The sequence below is a fragment of the Salmo salar genome, chromosome ssa05 (genome assembly GCF_905237065.1).
Source record: "Salmo salar chromosome ssa05, Ssal_v3.1, whole genome shotgun sequence".
Lineage (NCBI taxonomy): Eukaryota > Metazoa > Chordata > Actinopteri > Salmoniformes > Salmonidae > Salmo > Salmo salar.
The window spans coordinates 16,980,870-17,003,432 of NC_059446.1; the positions used below are offsets into that span (position 1 = coordinate 16,980,870).

The 22,563-nt window shown below is 45.5% G+C and overlaps 1 protein-coding gene across 3 annotated transcripts in view; it reads right to left on the minus strand.

The window, feature by feature from the left end:
- Positions 1-178: 178 nt before the first annotated feature.
- The window catches only part of LOC100196502 (cytoplasmic FMR1-interacting protein 2), a 52,682-nt gene continuing 30,297 nt past the window's right edge, over positions 179-22,563 (minus strand). The window contains exons 10-30 of one of the 3 annotated variants that reach the window (XM_045717937.1): positions 21,303-21,391; positions 20,320-20,557; positions 20,032-20,184; positions 19,480-19,619; positions 18,985-19,132; positions 18,641-18,794; positions 14,476-14,632; positions 14,219-14,315; positions 14,033-14,109; positions 13,831-13,939; positions 13,085-13,204; positions 12,512-12,711; positions 12,303-12,390; positions 12,053-12,196; positions 10,017-10,107; positions 9,118-9,250; positions 4,522-4,595; positions 4,297-4,391; positions 3,150-3,388; positions 2,788-2,935; positions 179-2,445 (exon numbers count right to left, since the gene is read on the minus strand). In XM_045717937.1, the coding sequence (XP_045573893.1) occupies positions 2,278-2,445; positions 2,788-2,935; positions 3,150-3,388; positions 4,297-4,391; positions 4,522-4,595; positions 9,118-9,250; positions 10,017-10,107; positions 12,053-12,196; positions 12,303-12,390; positions 12,512-12,711; positions 13,085-13,204; positions 13,831-13,939; positions 14,033-14,109; positions 14,219-14,315; positions 14,476-14,632; positions 18,641-18,794; positions 18,985-19,132; positions 19,480-19,619; positions 20,032-20,184; positions 20,320-20,557; positions 21,303-21,391 (2,862 nt within the window). In that variant the 3' untranslated portion in view covers positions 179-2,277. Of the gene's footprint in view, positions 2,446-2,787; positions 2,936-3,149; positions 3,389-4,296; positions 4,392-4,521; positions 4,596-8,572; positions 8,603-9,117; positions 9,251-10,016; positions 10,108-12,052; positions 12,197-12,302; positions 12,391-12,511; positions 12,712-13,084; positions 13,205-13,830; positions 13,940-14,032; positions 14,110-14,218; positions 14,316-14,475; positions 14,633-18,640; positions 18,795-18,984; positions 19,133-19,479; positions 19,620-20,031; positions 20,185-20,319; positions 20,558-21,302; positions 21,392-22,563 lie in introns of those variants that run through there. The other 2 variants (XM_045717938.1, XM_045717939.1) reach the window with 2 other exon arrangements.

Here is a 22,563-nt window from a genome sequence, read left to right on the forward strand (position 1 = left end):
TTACGTCATAACCAATCGGAAAAGAGACGACACATACTTAACCAATCAGGGCAGAGGAAATGAGACTTCCGCCAGCGCCCACTGGCCCCTCCTTCTCCTCATGATCGCTGTGGCTATATTCAAATGAATTTACAGTATTTTTTAAATTACAATGTACACCGTCATACATGATTCTTAATAAATTTTCAGTTAGACATTTATTTAATGGAAATACAACAATTTAATTTCCTTTTGCAGGACAATTCGTTGTACATCTTTATATTCTTATTTTCTAATTTTTGTATTTCAAAACATGATCACTTGTACAACAATATCATGAACAAAAACCTAATGTCACAAATGTATCCGTAATGACAATACATCGCTTTTCTTTTCATGCTGAAAGGTTCGAAAATGATGCATTGCTAACTTTTACTTATCAACATATTCACCCATTCAATGAACAATAAAGGTGTAGTTGTGTGAATAAATAAAACAAAAAGGACCATTGGAACAATAAAAAAATAAACGGAAAGGGGAAACTGAAAATGTGGTTGCTCCTTAATTGATGTAACAATCATTTTCCTTCATAAGAATAAAAAACTGGGATTTTTTTTTTTGATAACACTGCTTAAGCTAAAGGGAAAAAAAGTAAAACAATAGTCCCTTTCTCCATCTCTGGTGTGTAATTCGTACCTAAACTGGAAAAAGGCAACTACTTGATTCCTTTATTTCTTCTATAGGAGGGAATGAACTCTACAGTAGTTAGCTTGGTCCCATTCACTCTCTGAACAAATCTAATACAGTCACATCATCCTGGCCTCTTTTTTATTTTACAATCAAGAAGTATTTCTAATGTTTTATTACAGAAAAAAAACTAAAATAAAACACATTAGCGCAGATGTCAATAATTTGTAAAATGATAAACAATAACACTATTAAGCGCACATACAGAATATAAAACGTTTCAAACTGACAAGACAGTAGGTGAGGTTTCTCATCAGTAGAGTCAAGTTATACCGAGGATGAAAAATGTAATTATCAATAATTAAAAACAATAACAATTACAACTCTAAACTTCTCTTTTTAGTTCAACAGTGAAATTTACAATGGAGAACGGAACAGAATAAAAATATACTCAGAGGCTAAAACCCCCAAAATATGGGTAAAAATAAATAAAAGCAACTCAGAAATGCAGTCAAGTGTCCTTGTTATGCAGTCAAGTGTCCTTGTTGTGAAACAGCAGGGTTGTTTGAGAAGTGAGGTGTGGTTAACTACTCCTATGACACTGGTTTACTATGCTTGGGTATGTCCAGGGAGATGTGGGCTGCATCCAAATGGAACCCTATTCTCTATATAGTGCATTACTTTTGACCAGAGCCCTGTAGGCGCTGGTCAAAAGTAGTGCACTATATAGGGAATAGGGTGCCATTTGGGGCACTCATGTGTTAGCTTCTGGGATTCATTCATTCATTTGTTAACTTGGGCGATGATCATATCATGGATGTTATGGGGGGAAATTACACTGATGACATTGGTGTTATTAAGTATCATCGTAATACTTCGCACCCGTGTGGACTTCAATAAGCAATTCAATAAATGGCCATTAGGTTTGCTTTCGTATGTAATCTACGAAATAATAATCTCAGGTTATAGGTCATTTCAGAATCTGATTATTTGTATGCGTTGAGGTTTTGGAGATTATTCCAGCATATCTATCATCTTTTATGTAGGTTGATTGTTGTTGCTTACTAAATGGTTTCTCAGAGATATCTGATAGACTTGATTGTGACTAGAGGGGAAGCAGAGTGGTACTGCAGATCTGTAACCACTCAGGATTGGCAGTTGTGTGTTACTGAGGCCATCCATGTGACATATAGCTCTAGGGACAGGAGAAGGCATGCTGGGTGTGAGAGTCACATAGGTTGAGAACAGAAAAACGAACATCTGAAAACACCCACAACTCTAAAACTAGACTGTGGTTTTGGGCCAAACATATTCAGAGTTCAGAAAACTCAGTTTGAGATTTAGACTTTTTAATGGGCGCCATGTTGCCACCAAAAGTTCCTAGACAGTTGCATTTTAGAATGCAAACTGGAATGTCATTAGTATGGAATATTTGGTGTCAAAATGGTGTACAGTCAGACAGAACTCTGGAATCCTAAGGCTCTGAGAGTCTGAGTACAAGGCCAAAGAAAGGCAGAGTGTGTGGTGATGATTTGGGTTGGTGTGTGTATTTGTACTGTGTGTGTGCGCGTGGGACATGTGTGGCTTGTGTGTGTAGCATGTGTGTTCTTCTCAGCATGTTGTGGCCAGGGACTGGTGTATAGGTGGCTGGAAGCAGCGGACATGCTCCACGGTGGAACTATCCGTCTCCACAGCCTTCATGTACTTGTTAAGGATGGCAAAGATCTCATTGTTCAGGATCTGGTACTTCCTGATCCGATCAGCCATCTTCTTCAGCGGCTGTGGAGAGAGAGATAGAGATAGAGATAGAGAGAGAGAAAGGGAGGGAGGGAGGGATAGCGAGAGAGAGGGAGGGAGGGTTTGAATCATATGACAGAATTAAAACCACAGACCAGGATTGTAGTAGCCAAGAACTTGCCACAAAGATGGTGAGCTTCCTCTCCTCATATCAATCTTTCTCGTTTAAAAAAATCCGCTCCAGCCATTACCACGAGCCCTTCCTCCCCAATTAAGGTGCCACCACCTCCTGTGCCCTAAATCCCATCTTATTTCTGTGCTAGCATGCTGGTTAACCTCTTATAGAAGTGTGTAGATGTGTGCGTAGCGTCAGTATGTACCCACCACGTTCTTGATGATCTCATCCTTGCCATCCTGCCTCTGCACCTTGAGCAGGTGGTAGCAGAAGTCAAACAGGTCGAAGCGGCGCTGCTGACCCAACAGCACGATGATGGAGCAGCCTGCCCAGTTCAGCCCGTCACCAAAACACTGCCTGCAGAGGACACGCACAGGTACGGCTTGCTGTTACTAACTTAGTAAGTACTTTGTATTTGTAGAAAACACTTTACAAATCAAGCTTGATTGATGGGTTTATCTACTACTGTATATCTGCAGTAAAGTCTTTGGTGCCCTGAGAGGACTACAGTAACTAAATTGTTACTGTGTGTGAGTGTGTGTACACTGCCATGCCCCCTACAGTAACTCACTCGGCGGTGAACTCATGAGTGCCGACGGGGATGCAGTAAACAAACTGCATGGCACTCCAGAGGCGGTGGAACTCCATACACTCGTCCACGTGCATCACGCCGTTGGTGGGGGGCGGGCCTCGCCACACGGCGTCCTGTAGGAAACTACGGATCCTCGTAAGGATCACCTCGAACATGGACAGGCCACAACAAAGACGCTCCTTGGTCAACAGATCCCCCTCACGGGCTATAGCTATTTGCTGAAAAAGAGGAAGGAAGGAGAACATTAGGAGAGGAAGGAAGGAAGGAAGGAAGGAAGGAAGGAAGGAAGGAAGGAAGGAAGGAAGGAAGGAAGGAAGGAAGGAAGGAAGGAAGGAAGGAAGGAAGGAAGGAAGGAAGGAAGGAAGGAAGGAAGGAGAACATTAGGAGAGGAAGGAAGGAAGGAGAACATTAGGAGAGGAAGGAAGAAAGGAGAACATTAGGAGAGGAAGGAAGAAAGGAGAACATTAGGAGAGGAAGGAAGAAAGGAGAACATTAGGAGAGGAAGGAAGAAAGGAGAACATTAGGAGAGGAAGGAAGAAAGGAGAACATTAGGAGAGGAAGGAAGGAAGGAGAACATTAGGAGAGGAAGGAAGGAAGGAGAACATTAGGAGAGGAAGGAAGAAAGGAGAACATTAGGAGAGGAAGGAAGAAAGGAGAACATTAGGAGAGGAAGGAAGAAAGGAGAACATTAGGAGAGGAAGGAAGAAAGGAGAACATTAGGAGAGGAAGGAAGAAAGGAGACATTAGCAGAGGAAGGAAGGAAGGAGACATTAGCAGAGGAAGGAAGAAAGGAGAACAGGGAGTGAGGAGGAGCAGATCAAATAAGAAAAGTAATTGTCTTGGAACTTTGGTGCCAATATGGCTGCCCTTTCAAATTCTGCCTTTTCAAAAAAAGATTTCTGAAACTGTCTAATGGCTGTGGGTCAGGACAGAGAGCCAGGTGATGAGGTATGGATGGTGATGACAAGAAGGTAGAGTAGAGAGCCAGGTGATGAGGTATGGATGGTGATGACAAGAAGGTAGAGTAGAGAGCCAGGTGCTGAGGTATGGATGGTGATGACAAGAAGGTAGAGTAGAGAGCCAGGTGATGAGGTATGGATGGTGATGACAAGCAGGTAGAGCTCACCTGAGGGGTCCCCAGCCTCTCAATGAGGGGCACCAGATGGAGTGGAGCATACTTAGCCTCCAGCCTCTTCATCCTGACTTCCAGACGCTCCCCCTCTACACAAACAAACAAACCTTACTACACCAATCACATCAGACAGATATGCATAACAATATTGACTGCCTTATCCCACCCATCCACCATGATCTCAATCAGGATCCACACGCCTGGACCTGTATCACATACCTTTGATGTAGACCCTGGGGAGGATGTTCTGGAAGGGGGCTGCATGAAGCAGGTCACACACCTCCTCCTGGGACTGTGGTTAACACACACACAGAGGGAGAGACAGGAAAAGACCGAGAGAGAGGCAGAGAGAGGTAACATTGAACACCAGCCAACATCTCTCCTGGACACATCTACACTACATGGGGTGGTTAGTGGTGATGGGAGGGAGGTGTTGAGAACTCATTAGTAAGGAGTGGAGTCAGAGGTACATAAGCTGTGAGAATGTTTGTATAAGTGAGAGAACAGTAGGCTAGAACAGTTATGATGAGATAACCCTAGGCAGGTGTACGACTCATGCACTAAGTACAGTACATTACACTGGTCTGACGTGTCATTGGTCTGATCTAACCTCTGGTCACCCCCCCAGTCGCACTACTGGCTACTGTCACTCAGGTCTGGCTAACCAATAGGCATGACTGGAATATGGGATCAGCAAACGACAAGAGATCCAGATCAGGAAAGCTCCACTAAAACACTATGGAAGACAGAATGATCTGCATGCAGTGATCCGCCAGTACAAACACCCACCCACCCACCAAACCCACCCCCACACACACCCCCTGAGGCAGTCAGAGGGACAGACAGACAGACAGACAGACAGACAGACAGACAGACAGACAGACAGACAGACAGACAGACAGACAGACAGACAGACAGACAGACAGACAGACAGACAGACAGACAGACAGACAGACCGACCAGAGGGTATGAGGGTGTAAAGTGACAGTCAGGCGTTGAGAGAGAAGTCAGTGTTGACAGAGAGTATAGAGGCAGAAGTGAAGTCAACTTCAGCACATAAACTCAGCAAAAAAAGAAACGCCCCTTTTTCAGGACCCTGTCTTTCAAAGATAATACTTAAAAATCCAAATATCTTCACAGATCTTCATTGTAAAGGTTTAAGCACTGTTTCCCATGCTTGTTCAATGAACCATAAACAATTAATGAACATGCACCTGTGGAACGGTCGTTAACCTCTCTAGGGTAGGGGGCAGTATTTGCACGGCCGGATAAAAAACGTACCCGATTTAATCTGGTTATTACTACTGCCCAGAAACTAGAATATGCGTATAATTGTTTGATTTGGATAGAAAACACACTAAAGTTTCTAAAACTGTTTGAATGGTGTCTGTGAGTATAACAGAACTCACATGGCAGGCAAAAACCTGAGAAGATTCCAAACAGGAAGTGCCCTCTCTGACCATTTTTTTGCCTTCTACACTCTCTTTATTGAAAACTGAGGATCTCTGATGTAACGTGACACTTCCTACGGCTCCCATAGGCTCTGAGGGCGCCAGAACGTTGAATGATGACTTTGCAGGCCATGGCTGAAAAACAGTAGCGCATTTGGTAAGTGGTCGATCAGAGAACAATGAGACTGGTGCGCGTGTGCACGTGAAGAGTCCATTTTAGATTTTTAGTCTTTGAACGAAAACAGGGTTTCCCGGTCGGAATATTGTTGCTTTTTGACGAGAAAAATCGCATAGAAATTGATTTTAAACAGCGGTTGACATGCTTCGAAGTACGGTAATGGAATATTTAGATTTTTTTTGTCACGATATGCGCCATGCGCGTCACCCTTCGTTACCCTTCGGATAGTGTCTTGAACGCACGAACAAAACAGAGGATATTTGAACATAACTATGGATTATTTTGAACCAAACCAACATTTGTTATTGAAGTAGAACTCCTGGGAGTGCATTCTGACGAAGAACAGCAAAGGTAATCCAATTTTTCTTATAGTAAATCTGAGTTTGGTTAGTGCCAAACTTGGTGGGTGTCAAAATAGCTAGCCCGTGATGGCGAGCTATCTACTCAGAATATTGCAAAATGTGCTTTTGCCAAAAAGCTATTTTAAAATCGGACATAGCGATTGCATAAAGGAGTTCTGTATCTATAATTCTTAAATTAATTGTTATGTTTTTTGTGAACGTTTATCGTGAGTAATTTAGTAAATTCACCGGAAGTTTGCGGTGGGTATGCTAGTTCTGAACGTCACATGCTAATGTAAAAAACTGTTTTTTGATAGAAATTTGAACTTGATTGAACAAAACATGCATGTATTGTATAACATAATGTCCTAGGAGTGTCATCTGATGAAGATCATCAAAGGTTAGTGCTGCATTTAGCTGTGGTTTGGGTTTATGTGACATTATATGCTAGCTTGAAAAATGGGTGTCTGATTATTTCTGGCTGGGTACTCTGCTGACATAATCTAATGTTTTGCTTTCGTTGTAAAGCCTTTTTGAAATCGGACAGTGTGGTTAGATTAACGAGAGTCTTGTCTTTAAAATGGTGTAAAATAGTCATATGTTTGAGAAATTGAAGTAATAGCATTTCTAAGGTACTGTAATATCGCGCCACGGGATTCCACTGGCTGTTGAGTAGGTGGAACGATTTGTCCCACATACCCTAGAGAGGTTAAGACACTAACAGCGTACAGACGGTAGGCAATTAAGGTCACACTTATGAAAACTTAGGACACTAAAGAGGTCTTTCTACTGACTCTGAAAAACACCAAAAGAAAGATGCCCAGGGTGCCTGCTCATCTGCGTGAACGTGCCTTAGGCATGCTTCAAGGAGGCATGAGGACTGCAGATGTGGCCAGGGCAATAAATTGTAATGTCCGTACTGTGAGACGCCGATGACAGCACTACAGGGAGACAGGATGGACAGCTGATCGTCCTCACAGTGGCAGACCGTGTGTAACAACACCTGCACAGGATCGGTACATCACACCTGCGGGACAGGTACAGGATGGCAACAACAACTGCTCGAGTTACACCAGGAACGCACAATCCCTCCATCAGAGATCAGACGGTCCACAATAGGCTAAGAGAGGCTGGACTGAGGGCTTCTAGGCCTGTTGTAAGGCAGGTCCTCACCAGACATCACTGGCAACAACGTCGCCTATGGGCACAAACTCACGTTGCTGGACCAGACAGGACTGGCAAAAAGTGCTCTTCACTGACGAATCACGGTTCTGTCTCACCAGGGGTGATGGTCAGATTCGCGTTTATCGTCGAAGGAATGAGCGTTACACCGAGGCCTGTACTCTGGAGCGGGATCGATTTGGAGGTGAATGGTCCGTCATGGTCTGGGGCAGTGTGTCACAGCATCATCGGACTGAGCTTGTTGTCATTGCAGGCAATATCAAAGCTGTGCGTTACAGGGAAGACATCCTCCTCCCTCATGTGGTACCCTTCCTGCAGGCTCATCCTGACATGACCCTCCAGCATGACAATGCCACCAGCCATACTGCTCGTTCTGTGCGTGATTTCCTGCAAAACAGGAATGTCAGTGTTCTGCCATGGCCAGCGAAGAGCCCGGATCTCAATCCCATTGAGCACGTCTGGGACCTGTTGGATCGGAGGGTGAGGACTAGGGCCATTCCCCCCAGAAATGTCTGGGAACTTGCAGGTGCCTTGGTGGAAGAGTGGGGTAACATCTCACTGCAAGAACTGGCAAATCTGGTGCAGTCCATGAGGAGGAGATGCACTGCAGTACTTAATGCAGCTGGTGGCAAAACCAGATACTGACTGTTACTTTTGATTTTGATCCCCCAGGGACACATTATTCCATTTCTGTTAGTCACATGTCTGTGGAACTTGTTCAGTTTATGTCTCAGTTGTTGAATCTTGTTATGTTCATACAAATATTTACACGTCAAGTTTGCTGAAAATAAACGCAGTTGACAGTTTGAGGACGTTTCTTATTTTGCTGAGTTTACTTTACAGACAGCCACCCAGAAACACACAGGTCACCTCTATCATGGGAGCCTAGGACATGGAGAGATACTTTAAGATAATCACTTTTTATTAACAATTTATTTCCAATCTTGGATTGTTCTTTATTTCTTACAATCATTTTAATCTCAATCCTTGGCTTTCATGGTCCTCCGGAGGTAAAACTTTGTGTGTCAAAGTAAGATGGTGAATATAAAAACAGAGAAACACAGCAGCCCAAACCAACAGAGAGAGAGATGGAGATCAGTCAGGGTGTGTTTTTTTTTTAACAAAGACAAGACCTAGATTCTTACCACCTGTGGTAGTTTGCCAGCGTGTAATAAAGAATAGAGTTGCAATTCAGATACAGTCAATATCAACATTTCTGGAGGGTGAAACTTTATAGAGACGGAGATAGAAACAGATATATTAAACCAGACAGAAGGAGGAGAAATAGCCTGACATGGATCAGTCCCTCTTTCTGAGTATGCTAAGGTGACCCTGAGAGAGAGGAGAGAGAGAGAGAGAGAGAGAGAGAGAATAAGAGACAGCAGGAATGGGAGGAAGAGAGGAGAGGAAAAGAGGGGAGAGGTGATGGATAGTATGAGAGGGGAAGAGGAGGGAGAGGGGAGGAGAGAGGGAGAGGAGAGGGGATGGAGAGTATGAGAGTGGGAGATGAGGGAGGTGATGGAGAGGATGAGAGGGGAAGAGTAAAGGAGAAAGAGAAACAAAGGGATACAGGTGAAGCAGAAAAAGGTGGGGAAAGGAGGGAAGGACAGAACAGAGGAGAGGAAGGGATAGAAGTGAAAAAGGAGAAGAGAAGGAGGGACTCACCAGAGCTTGTTCGATGAGCAGACAGAAGAGGATGGCGTTCCCCACCTCTCTGAGACTCTGGAAGACATCTGTCTTCAGCTCTGCGTACTCTATAATGTCCTTCAGCTGGTGGTGGAAGAACTCCAGGATACCTGGCAGGGAAGGACAATCAATCAAATGTATTTTATAAAGCCCTTCTTACATCAGCTGATGTCACAAAGTGCTTTACAGATACCTAGCCTAAAACCCCAAAGAGCAAGCAATGCAGATGTAGAAGCACAATGGCTAGGAAAAACTCCCTAGAAAGGCAGGAACCTAAGAAGAAACCTAGAGAGGAACCAGGCTCTGAGGGGTGGCCAGTCCTCTTCTGGCTGTGCTGGGTGGAGATTATAAAAGTACATGTGGCCGTTAAGGCCTGAACACAGCTAAAAGTTACATCTTCAAAGTGAAAATAGTTAAATGTTAAAACAGATCCGATCACATGGAGTTAAATACTATGAAAGGGACTGTCCTTGACTGATAAACACACATCAGTTTCATGATGGAACATCCAGGTATAGTAGGATTATGAACTGCATCATGTTGACTATGACGATGTATATTCCGTCACTGTGCTCTAAATGACCGAGATCAGGCATACAGGAAGTCCATTAAAGTCCAGTACACCCTGTTACGGTACAGAACACCCCTAATCTACCAAGCCTATAATCCCTGGTCATAGAGACATGCTAAACCAGCATATCTCATTTGATCTGTCAAAGGACTGTAATATGATGGGACAACAACAGGAAGTTTTATTGTCTGGGATCAACTGGGTTTCAAACCTGGGTTGTCTGTATGAGTCATGGCTGTGTTAGCCCTCTGAGATAAAGCCTAGACATTCACTGAACTACATCTGCCTACTATACATCAACCGACCTGGGGATCCATACTCGTGGCGCGGCAGGCGACAGATCTTGGGCATTACCTCGATCAGAGTCTTCACATACTGCAGGATAGTGCCCTGCAACTAGAGAGGAAAGAGAAGAGGAAGATGAGGGAGAAGGAGGGTAAAAAGATGAGATCAGTTGAATATACAGTGAGGGAAAAAAAGTATTTGATCCCCTGCTGATTTTGTACGTTTGCCTACTGACAAAGAAATGATCAGTCTATAATTTTAATGGTAAGTTTATTTGAACAGTGAGAGGCAGAATAACAACAAAAAAATCCAGAAAAACGCATGTCAAAAATGTTATAAATTGATTTGCATTTTAATGAGGGAAATAAGTATTTGACCCCCTCTCAATCAGAAAGATTTCTGGCTCCCAGGTGTCTTTTATACAGGTAACGAGCTGAGATTAGGAACACACTCTTAAAGGGAGTGCTCCTAACCGCAGCTTGTTAACTGTAAAAAAGACACCTGTCCACAGAAGCAATCAATCAATCAGATTCCAAACTGTCCACCATGGCCAAGACCAAAGAGCTCTCCAAGGATGTCAGGGACAAGATTGTAGACCTACACAAGGCTGGAATGGGCTACAAGACCATCGCCAAGCAGCTTGATGAGAAGGTGACAACAGTTGGTGCGATTATTCGCAAATGGAAGAAACACAAAAGAACTGCCAATCTCCCTCGGCCTGGGGCTCCATGCAAGATCTCACCTCGTGGAGTTGCAATGATCATGAGAACGGTGAGGAATCAGCCCAGAACTACACGGGAGGATCTTGTCAATGATCAAGGCAGCTGGGACCATAGTCACCAACAAAACAATTGGTAACACTACGCCGTGAAGAACTGAAATCCTGCAGCGCCCGCAAGGTCCCCCTGCTCAAGAAAGCACATATACATGACCGTCTGAAGTTTACCAATGAACATCTGAATGATTCAGAGGACAACTGGGTGAAAGTGTTGTGGTCAGATGAGACCAAAATAGCCTTCCCTGTAGCTCAGTTGGTAGAGCATGGTGTTTGCAAAGCCAGGGTTGTGGGTTCGATTCCCACGGGGGGCCAGCACAGAAAATAAAATAAAAAACATGTATGAAATTGTATGAAATGTATGCATTCACTACTGTAAGTCGCTCTGGATAAGAGCGTCTGCTAAATGACTAAAATGTAAATGTAAAATGAAAATGAGCTCTTTGGCATCAACTCAACTCGCCGTGTTTGGAGGAGGAGGAATGCTGCCTATGACCCTAAGAACACCATCTCCACCGTCAAACATGGAGGTGGAAACATTATGCTTTGGGGGTGTTTTTCTGCTAAGGGGACAGGACAACTTCACCGCATCAAAGGGACGATGGACGGGGCCATGTAATGTCAAATCTTGGGTGAGAACCTCCTTCCCTCAGCCAGGCGATTGAAAATAGGTCGTGGATGGGTATTCCAACATGCCAATGACCCAAAACACACGGCCAAGGCAACAAAGGAGTGGCTCAAGAAGAAGCACATTAAGGTCCTGGAGTGGCCTAGCCAGTCTCCAGACCTTAATCCCATAGAAAATCTGTGGAGGGAGCTGAAGGTTCGAGTTGCCAAACGTCAGCCTCGAAACCTTAATGACTTGGAGAAGATCTGCAAAGAGGAGTGGGACAAAATCCCTCCTGCGATTTGTGCAAACCTGGTGGTCAACTACAAGAAACGTCTGACCTCTGTGATTGCCAACAAGGGTTTTGCCACCAAGTACTAAGTCATGTTTTGCAGAGGTGTCAAATACTTAATTCCCTCATTAAAATGCAAATCATTTTATAACATTTTTGACATGCGGTTTTCTGGATTTTGTTGTTGTTATTCTGTCTCTCACTGTTCAAATAAACCTACCATTAAAATTATAGACTAATAATTTCTTTGTCAGTGGGCAAACGTACAAAATCAGCAGGGGATCAAATACTTTTTTCCCCCTCACTGTACTGTTTTTAACAGAGCGCTGGTATGTAGGAGTACATTCAGACAATAGTAAAAGAGACAAATAGCCCATAATACCAGGCTCTTGACTATCTTGAGCAGTTCCTCCATCACCACGGCGATGCCCTGGTAACCAAGGAGACGGCAGATGGTTTTGAAGTGGGGCGGGCCGACGAAGTTCCTGTAGGAGCTATAGATGTGGGAGTAGGCAATGTTCAGAGGCTGGGGGAGGGGTGAAAAAAACATCAGAAACATGCTCTCAAAATAGGTACAAATGTTTCTCATTTCTAGAGTTGTATTCAAATAGGAGACCGTATACAGTACATACTTTAGACCCATACAGGTAGTACGGCTGCACGTTGGCCGGCTTGTCTCGCTGAGGCTCCTGGGTAAAGGGGATGGCAGTCCGCACGAAGCTGAGGACACAAAGAATGAACGGAACGAGCTAGAGGTAAGGGGTCATGAGCAGGAGTCCACTTAGGTAATGACTAAATGGAATATAGATAACCAACTGCTGAACCTGAGCGATGTACTGACCGGTTGGTGGAGCCGTTGTAGCAGTAGTTGGGGAGGAAGTCAAAGTTGAGTTCCCAGAAGACATGGAGCGTGATGCGTCCGTAGGGAGCAGACACATTGTGGTTGGCCTCACGGAACATGGCGTCGAAGCTGTCCAGGGTCATGTGCTTCGAAAGCAGACGATGAGTCAGTCTGTTGATGTCCATCAGCCACTCCAACTCCTGATGGGTGGAGTGGTGTGTGAGAGAGAGGGAGAAAGAGAGAGAGGGGTGGGGTATTGAGTGATAGGAGAGGGGGAGAGAAAAATCAACATCATAAACAACATCAAATGCTGATGGGTGGAATCGTGAGAGAGAGAGAATTAAAGCTGGTAATATAATGTGGCCAGTGGAGCATGGGCCCCAGAGGACAGGAAAGGGCCCATGAGAATGAGCCTAGTGTGTGATATGTTACCAAGGACTGACAGTATGCTCTCTGAGTACATTTGACCCAGGACTGGGAGTGTGAAGGAGGGTTGGTTGGGTGTGTGTGTGTGTGTGTGTGTGTGTTCGAGGGTTGAGACTACAGTATACAGTATTCCCCTGGTATTCTCACCACTATGGAGGTGAGGTCTTCACTCTCAAAGCGGCTGATGGCCTGGTCCAGAGACTTGTACATGGCTGCTGAGATCCTCTGGGTGATCAGACGGTTCAGGTCGATGGAGCGACCTAGGAGCTGGAGAGAGAGAGGACAGGATGAGAGAGAGGGAGGGAGGGAAGGGGGAAGAGAGCGAGAGAGAAAGAGTGAGGAGAGGAGAGCGGAAGAGAGAGAGAGAGAGGAGAGGATGTGAGAGAGGGGGAAGAGAGTAGGAAAGAAGAGAGAGGAGAGAAGGAGAGAGAGATGTTGTGTGATTTAATGTTAAAAACTGACCATGTGGTCAGTCCCACAAAGATCTCTGAAAGTGTACCGCAATGACAGGTATGACATGGCGGTGTATGACAGGGCGGTGTATGACAGGGCTAGGGTGACCAAGTTTAAAATACCCAAATCCGGGACAATTTTTCGGGACATTCGCGGGACAGTGTAGCCAACACATTAATAAACCCCCCCCCCCCACACAAAATAAATCTCCCTCCCACTGCACCAAGCTAGCTAGCAAGCTAATTGAAGCACAACTAATAAGCATAGAGAGCCTCACAAGTTTTACGAAATGACCTTATGTCTGTCAGTCTAAATTGGCTATTTCCTTCTTTTGTAGCTCTCCATTAGACGCATGCTTTTGTAAGTAACAAAGGGCCAAAATGCGGGACTGTGGTCACCCTTGCCAGGGCGTATTCCAGGGTGATGTAAGACAAACCTACCTGTACGTGTCTCTGTTTGAGCAGGGTCTCATAACGATTGGAGGGGGGGTAGGGGATGATCACACCATAGTTTTTACACTCCGCCCTGAAACGCTTGTCCAGGAGGACACTGTGGAGCAAAACACACAACAACATCCTTCACTGCTTGATTTCCTCCCCCCCCCCCCCCATCAACATGATTCAGTTTCCAGCCGTCTCTTACCTTCCAGACATGGCTTTGTAGTAGGCAAATATCTGGTCAGCCAGTTTGTAGACAAACTGATCGAAGCACAGGTTCACCTGTAGGAAAAACAGCATCCGTAACTCACTACTCTTGTGGGGATTGGTGATAAATTACTTGTCATTATTTGATTTCTGAGGCAGCCATCTTTGTTTTGTGCTAGTTTACCTCAGCCTCTATCTCATCGTAGAGGAACTGTTTCTTGAACTTGGTCAGAGCGTAGTAACCACTGTCATTGTAGAGGTCCAGAGGGTACAACACATACCTGGGAGACACAGTCAGGATGGCATCAGCAGGCACAAACACACACAGACTCAGTACGGACACAATGACAACAGAGAGACAACAAACACTATCTTTCCATCACTTCCTCTTGCACGCACGCACGCTCACGTGCGCACACAGTGGTCTAAACAGTGTCTTACTCCATCATGGATGGCTCCTTGGTCTCCAGTATGTGGTCTGTGAGGATCCAGGGCATGGACATCTCGATGGGGAACTGGATCCTGCGACCCATGGTCAACTCCAGGAAGAACTCTCTGAACCACAGCTGAGACAGGTCACAGCAGTGCTGCAGCGCCTCTGGAGGATGGGAAGGGAATAACATGACAGTATTATACATTATTAGAGGAAGCACTTCCTGAACCACATCTGAGACAGGAAACAACAGTGCTGCAGTGTCCCTTTTCACTCGGGGTCCCCCTTCCAGCATTGGGGAAAATCCCCCCCAATTAGATTTCAGCGTGGGCTTGGACATCAACCTTATGTAGGAGGTGTAGGAGGACAGGAGGTGAATAACATGATATATTACAGGAGGGGAGGTGAATAACATGATATATTACAGGACAGGAGGTGAAAAGAATAACATGATATATTACAGGACAGGAGGTGAATAACATGATATATTACAGGACGGGAGGTGAATAACATGATATATTACAGGACGGGAGGTGAATAACATGATATATTACAGGACGGGAGGTGAAAAACATGATATATTACAGGAGGGGAGGTGAATAACATGATATATTACAGGAGGGGAGGTGAATAACATGATATTATTACAGGAGGGTAGGTGAATAACATGATATTATTACAGGAGGGTAGGTGAATAACATGATATTATTACAGGAGGGGAGGTGAATAACAATATTATTACAGGACGGGAGGTGAATAACATATTATTACAGGAGGGGAGAAGAATAACATGATATATTACAGGAGGGGAGGTGAATAACATGATATTATTACAGGACGGGAGGTGAATAACATATTATTACAGGAGGGGAGAAGAATAACATGATATATTACAGGAGGGGAGGTGAATAACATGATATAGTACAGGACGGGAGGTGAATAACATGATATATTACAGGAGGGGAGGTGAATAACATGATATATTACAGGACAGGAGGTGAATAACATGATATATTACAGGAGGGGAGGTGAATAACATGATATATTACAGGAGGGGTGGTGAATAACATGATATATTACAGGACGGGAGGTGAATAACATGATATATTACAGGAGGGGAGGTGAATAACATGATATATTACAGGACAGGAGGTGAATAACATTATATTATTACAGGAGGGTAGGTGAATAACATGATATATTACAGGACGGGAGGTGAATAACATGATATATTACAGGACAGGAGGTGAATAACATGATATATTACAGGACGGGAGGTGAATAACATGATATATTACAGGACGGGAGGTGAATAACATGATATATTACAGGACGGGAGGTGAATAACATGATATATTACAGGACGGGAGGTGAATAACATGATATATTACAGGACGGGAGGTGAATAACATGATATATTACAGGACAGGAGGTGAATAACATTATATTATTACAGGAGGGTAGGTGAATAACATGATATATTACAGGAGGGGAGGTGAATAACATGATATATTACAGGAGGGGAGGTGAATAACATGATATATTACAGGAGGGGAGGTGAATAACATGATATATTACAGGACAGGAGGTGAATAACATGATATTATTACAGGACGGGAGGTGAATAACATGATATATTACAGGACAGGAGGTGAATAACATGATATTATTACAGGACGGGAGGTGAATAACATGATATATTACAGGACGGGAGGTGAATAACATGATATTATTACAGGACGGGAGGTGAATAACATGATATATTACAGGACAGGAGGTGAATAACATGATATATTACAGGACGGGAGGTGAATAACATGATATATTACAGGACAGGAGGTGAATAACATGATATTATTACAGGACGGGAGGTGAATAACATGATATATTACAGGACGGGAGGTGAATAACATGATATATTACAGGACAGGAGGTGAATAACATGATATTATTACAGGACGGGAGGTGAATAACATGATATATTACAGGACGGGAGGTGAATAACATGATATATTACAGGACGGGAGGTGAATAACATGATATAGTACAGGACGGGAGGTGAATAACATGATATATTACAGGAGGGGAGGTGAATAACATGATATATTACAGGACAGGAGGTGAATAACATGATATATTACAGGAGGGGAGGTGAATAACATGATATATTACAGGACGGGAGGTGAATAACATGATATATTACAGGAGGGGAGGTGAATAACATGATATATTACAGGACAGGAGGTGAATAACATTATATTATTACAGGATGGGAAGGAAAGAAAAAAGTACAAGGTGAGGATTGATCATGATCTTGAGGGTGGTAGTGTAAGAAAGTGTCACATCCTGATGTTGCCCATCTTCCCCATTATCCCCTGTGCATTTATACCTGTGTTCTGTTTGTCTGTTGCCAGTTTGTCTAGTCAAGCCTACCAGCATGTTTTTCGTACTCCTGTTTTCTTGAGCACATGTTTTCTAGTTATCCTGGTTTTGATCATTCTGCCTGCCCTGAGCCTGTCGTTCTGTACCCTTTGACACTGCCCTGGATTACTGACCTCTGCCCGCCCTGAGCCTGTCGTTCTGTACCCTTTGACACTGCCCTGGATTACTGACCTCTGCCCGCCCTGAGCCTGTCGTTCTGTACCCTTTGACACTGCCCTGGATTACTGACCTCTGCCCACCCTGAGCCTGTCGTTCTGTACCCTTTGACACTGCCCTGGATTACTGACCTCTGCCCGCCCTGAGCCTGTCGTTCTGTACCCTTTGACACTGCCCTGGATTACTGACCTCTGCCCGCCCTGAGCCTGTCGTTCTGTACCCTTTGACACTGCCCTGGATTACTGACCTCTGCCCGCCCTGAGCCTGTCGTTCTGTACCCTTTGACACTGCCCTGGATTACTGACCTCTGCCCGCCCTGAGCCTGTCGTTCTGTACCCTTTGACACTGCCCTGGATTACTGACCTCTGCCCGCCCCTGAGCCTGTCGTTCTGTACCCTTTGACACTGCCCTGGATTACTGACCTCTGCCCGCCCCTGAGCCTGTCGTTCTGTACCCTTTGACACCGCCCTGGATTACTGACCTCTGCCCGCCCTGAGCCTGTCGTTCTGTACCCTTTGACACCGCCCTGGATTACTGACCTCTGCCCGCCCTGAGCCTGTCGTTCTGTACCCTTTGACACTGCCCTGGATTACCGTAAATTCCGGACTATAAGCCGCCACTTTTTTTTCCCCACGCATTGAACATCGCGGCTTAAACAACGACGCGGCTAATATATGGATTTTTCCCACTTCCACATTCTGTGACGTGCTCAGTTTTTTGGCGGCATGAAGCTTTCATTAGACCAATGAAATTGCCGAACGGGTTAAGGTCAAACAGTGATGAGAGCGACAATGAAAACGATCCAATATCGGATGAAGCAATTCTGAGGCTATTCAACTCCGACACCGAAGGAGATGGTTTCAGTGCACAGGAGGAGGAAGATAGTGACCAATAACTTTCTTGGTAGGCTACTGTTTACTGCAAATTGTTGTATTTTTTGTTACAAGCCGTGTTTCGATAAAGCCTGTGTAAAGTTCATTTGTTTCAATGTACGGGTAGGCACCTGCGGCTTATAGACATGTGCGGCTTATTTATGTTCAAAATAAAAAAATAAAAATTATTCAGTGTGTGCGGCTTATATTCAGGTGCGCTCAATAGTCCGGAAATTACGGTACTGACCTCTGCCCGCCCTGAGCCTGTCGTTCTGTACCCTTTGACACTGCCCTGGATTACTGACCTCTGCCCGCCCTGAGCCTGTCGTTCTGTACCCTTTGACACTGCCCTGGATTACTGACCTCTGCCCGCCCTGAGCCTGTCGTTCTGTACCCTTTGACACTGACCTGGATTTACTGACCTCTGCCCGCCCTTGAGCCTGTAGTTCTGTACCCTTTGACACTGCCCTGGATTACTGACCTCTGCCCGCCCTGAGCCTGTCGTTCTGTACCCTTTGACACTGACCTGGATTTACTGACCTCTGCCTGCCCTTGACCTGTAGTTCGCCTGCCCCCTGTTTTATAATAAACATCTGTTATTCGAACTGTCTGCATATGGGTCTTATCCTGAGCCCTGATAGGAAAGCATGAACCTGTGTGTGTGTGTGTGTGTGTGTGTGTGTGTGTGTGTGTGTGTGTGTACCGCTGAAGTTGAGCAGGTGTGTGAAGAAGAAGGAGTGTTTGTGGAAGTCTTCTATAGCCAGTACTATGGGTCCATCCAGACTGCTGCGTAGAGTCTTCTTAGAACCACTCTTATCGGCTATCAACGACTCCAGCATGGTGCGAACCATGTACAGCTAGCGAGGCAGGGGGAGAGAGAGAGAGAAAATACTAAATAATACTATTCTTACCATTCCCCTACAAAGTCCCTGTACTTGATCCTGCCCCTACAACCTGCCTCTATCCCTGAGCAAAATCCATCTCTTCTATCCCCCGTTCCTAATTCCCCTAGCCCTCTATTATCCCTCTCTCTCTCCCCTGGTGTACCTGTGTGCTCGAGGGTCCCACAGCTCTGCGGGGCACCTTGATGTCGAACCCTCCCTTGGGGTCCTTCTCCCCCCTGAGACAGGGGTCATTGGGAGGCTCCCGAGCCCCCTCCCAGTCACAGATGGTCTTACGGATTGCCTGCAGGACACTAGAGAGAGACCGTGGGTTATCAGAGAATCAGCATTATAGGGAATGACCATCTGAGCGTAACCCAAATGGAACACTATTTCCTATATAGTGCCCATGGGGTTAGGTTGCCATTTAGGACACAGACTAGCTAACTATGGAAGGTCCATGGTTCTTCTGTCTCTAGCAAACAGTGAGAATTGTGCCGTATGCACACATGAGCCTTTGAGGGGACTTGAGCCTTTTTTTCAAGGTGTTTTTTTTAATCAAGACCTCCTAGAAAACAAGATGTTACAGAACATTTTAGGAGGTTCTCTTGCCTGAAATGTGTTACTAGTTGAACAAGAATGAGTGCAGCCAGTAAGGTACCTGATGAGAACGTTCTTCTTCTTGCGTACGGCCTGACGTAGAGGCTCTCTGAGGGTCATCTGGGCAAAGTCCTGCAGGGCTGCATAGATGGTGTTCCTTATGGCCTGGTTGAATACGCTCTCCATACGACCCATCAACACCTACAACACAGATAACCATCACCACCACCTCCATTACCATCACCCCTCCACCACCACCACCCCCTCACCTCAATCACACCCCTCCATCATCACCCTCTCCATCATCACCCCCTCCATCATCACCCCCTCCATCCCATCACCCCTCCCCCTCCATCACCATCACCACAACCAGCCCCTCCACCACCACCACCACTTCCATAATAAAATACCAACAAAATACCAAATACCACCATCATCATCATCATCACCACCTCCATCCTCATCACCATCACCACCCTCATCATCACCACCATCAATGTAGCCACATTTCAACCAAGACGCACGGTGGTGAAATGCTGCTATGTTACTGTTCTGTAAGCGTCCCAACGATGTCATGACCTAGCTGTCTGTAGGTACAGTGTGTGTTTCTGACCTGCAGTCCCTTGATCATGGCGATGACCTCGACCAGGGCAAACTTCTCCTCTGAGGTGTAGTTGTAACGTGTAGCTCTCTCATACTCCTCCGCTGTGCCAGGACAGTCCTTGTTACAGAACTTATCTGTTGGGTGGACCAACTTCCACGAGTACTGAGAGAGAGAATATGGTGTCAGAGTAAACTGAATATCACAGGACCTGGTAGAAATAGAATGACTTTATGGGACCAAGAACGGACTACACACTGCCCCTTCACATAAACACACACACCCTGTTCCCCTACTCACCACTTCCATGACGTGTGTGCTCCACTTGGACAGCAGCTGTAACCCTCTGAGTGCCAGGTCAAACAGTTCCCTGTACTCCTCATCTGATTTCTGACTGTCCAGGCCTGAGCCGGTCACTACCTCACTGTTACTGTAGCGAGCCAGCTCAGAGATGAACCGGATGTGGTCGTCACGAATCTGAACCATCTGCTCACACAGGTTGTACTGGGGAGAGATGGAGCTCTGGGTACACGTCCACCTGTAGGAGAGAGGTTAGAGATCAGGGTTCACACAGGTTGTACTGGGGAGAGATGGAGCTCTGGGTACACGTCCACCTGTAGGAGAGAGGTTAGAGATCAGGGTTCACACAGGTTGTACTGGGGAGAGATGGAGCTCTGGGTACACGTCCACCTGTAGGAGAGAGGTTAGAGGTCAGGGTTCACACAGGTTGTACTGGGGAGAGATGGAGCTCTGGGTACACGTCCACCTGTAGGAGAGAGGTTAGAGGTCAGGGTTCACACAGGTTGTACTGGGGGAAGTGAAGCTCTGGGTACACGTCCACCTGTAGGAGAGAGGTTAGAGGTCAGGGTTCACACAGGTTGTACTGGGGAGAGATGGAGCTCTGGGTACACGTCCACCTGTAGGAGAGAGGTTAGAGATCAGGGTTCACACAGGTTGTACTGGGGAGAGATGGAGCTCTGGGTACATGTCCACCTGTAGGAGAGTCAGGGGTTAGGGGAGGGGTGTCAAACTCATTCCATGGAGGGCCGAGTGTATGCTGGTTTTTGCTATTTTCTTTCAATTTGTGTCCAATTAAGACCTAGACAACCAGGTAAGCGAATTTCTTACTAATCAGTGACCTTATTTCATCAGTCAAGTACAAGGGAGGAGTGAAAATCTGCAGACACTCGACCCTCCATGGAATGAGTTTGACACCTGTGGGTTAGGAGCTGGGGTTCAGGACTTGTTAGAGGTCGGAGTTTAAAGATGGCTGATGTTCTTACTTGGACTTGTTCTCCTCGTAGTGAGCGCTGGTCTCTATGTAACGTGATAGTTCTATCTGCATGTCTCCAAACAGAGGCACCACCTGCAGCTGAGGCATCAAACAAGACACAGACAGAGAGAGAGAGAGATTCAGTCAGGAAGGAATCGAGAGAGAGAGAGAGAGAGAGAGAGAGAGAGAGAGAGAGAGAGATTCAGTCAGGAAGGAATCGAGAGAGAGAGAGAGAGAGAGAGATTCAGTCAGGAAGGAATCGAGAGAGAGAGAGAGAGAGAGAGAGATTCAGTCAGGAAGAAATCGAGAGAGAGAGAGATTCAGTCAGGAAGGAATCGAGAGAGAGAGAGAGAGAGATTCAGTCAGAAAGGAATCGAGAGAGATTCAGTCAGAAAGGAATCGAGAGAGAGAGAGAGAGATTCAGTCAGGAAGGAATCGAGCGAGAGCGCGAGAGAGAGAGATTCAGTCAGGAAGGAATCGAGCGAGATTCAGTCAGAAAGGAATCGAGAGAGAGAGAGAGAGAGAGAGAGAGAGAGGGAGAGAGAGAGATTCAGTCAGGAAGGAATCGAGAGAGAGAGAGAGAGATTCAGTCAGGAAGGAATCGAGAGAGAGAGAGAGATTCAGTCAGGAAGGAATCGAGAGAGATTCAGTCAGAAAGGAATCGAGAGAGAAAGAGAGAGATAGAAAGGAATCGAGAGAGATTAGTCAGAGAGAGAGAGAGAGAGAGAGAGAGAGAGAGAGATTCAGTCAGGAAGGAATCGAGAGAGAGAGAGAGATTCAGTCAGGAAGGAATCGAGAGAGAGAGAGAGAGATTCAGTCAGGAAGGAATCGAGAGAGATTCAGTCAGAAAGGAATCGAGAGAGATTCAGTCAGAAAGGAATCGAGAGAGATTCAGTCAGAAAGGAATCGAGAGAGAGAGAGAGAGAGAGAGAGAGAGAGAGAGAGAGAGAGAGAGAGGAGAGAGAGAGAGAGAGATTCAGTCAGGAAGGAATCGAGAGAGAGAGAGATTCAGTCAGGAAGGAATCGAGAGAGAGAGAGAGATTCAGTCAGGAAGGAATCGAGAGAGAGAGAGATTCAGTCAGGAAGGAATCGAGCGAGAGTGCGAGAGATTCAGTCAGGAAGGAATCGAGAGAGAGCGCGAGAGATTCAGTCAGGAAGGAATCGAGAGAGAGAGAGATTCAGTCAGGAAGGAATCGAGAGAGAGAGAGATTCAGTCAGGAAGGAATCGAGAGAGAGAGAGAGAGATTCAGTCAGGAAGGAATCGAGAGAGA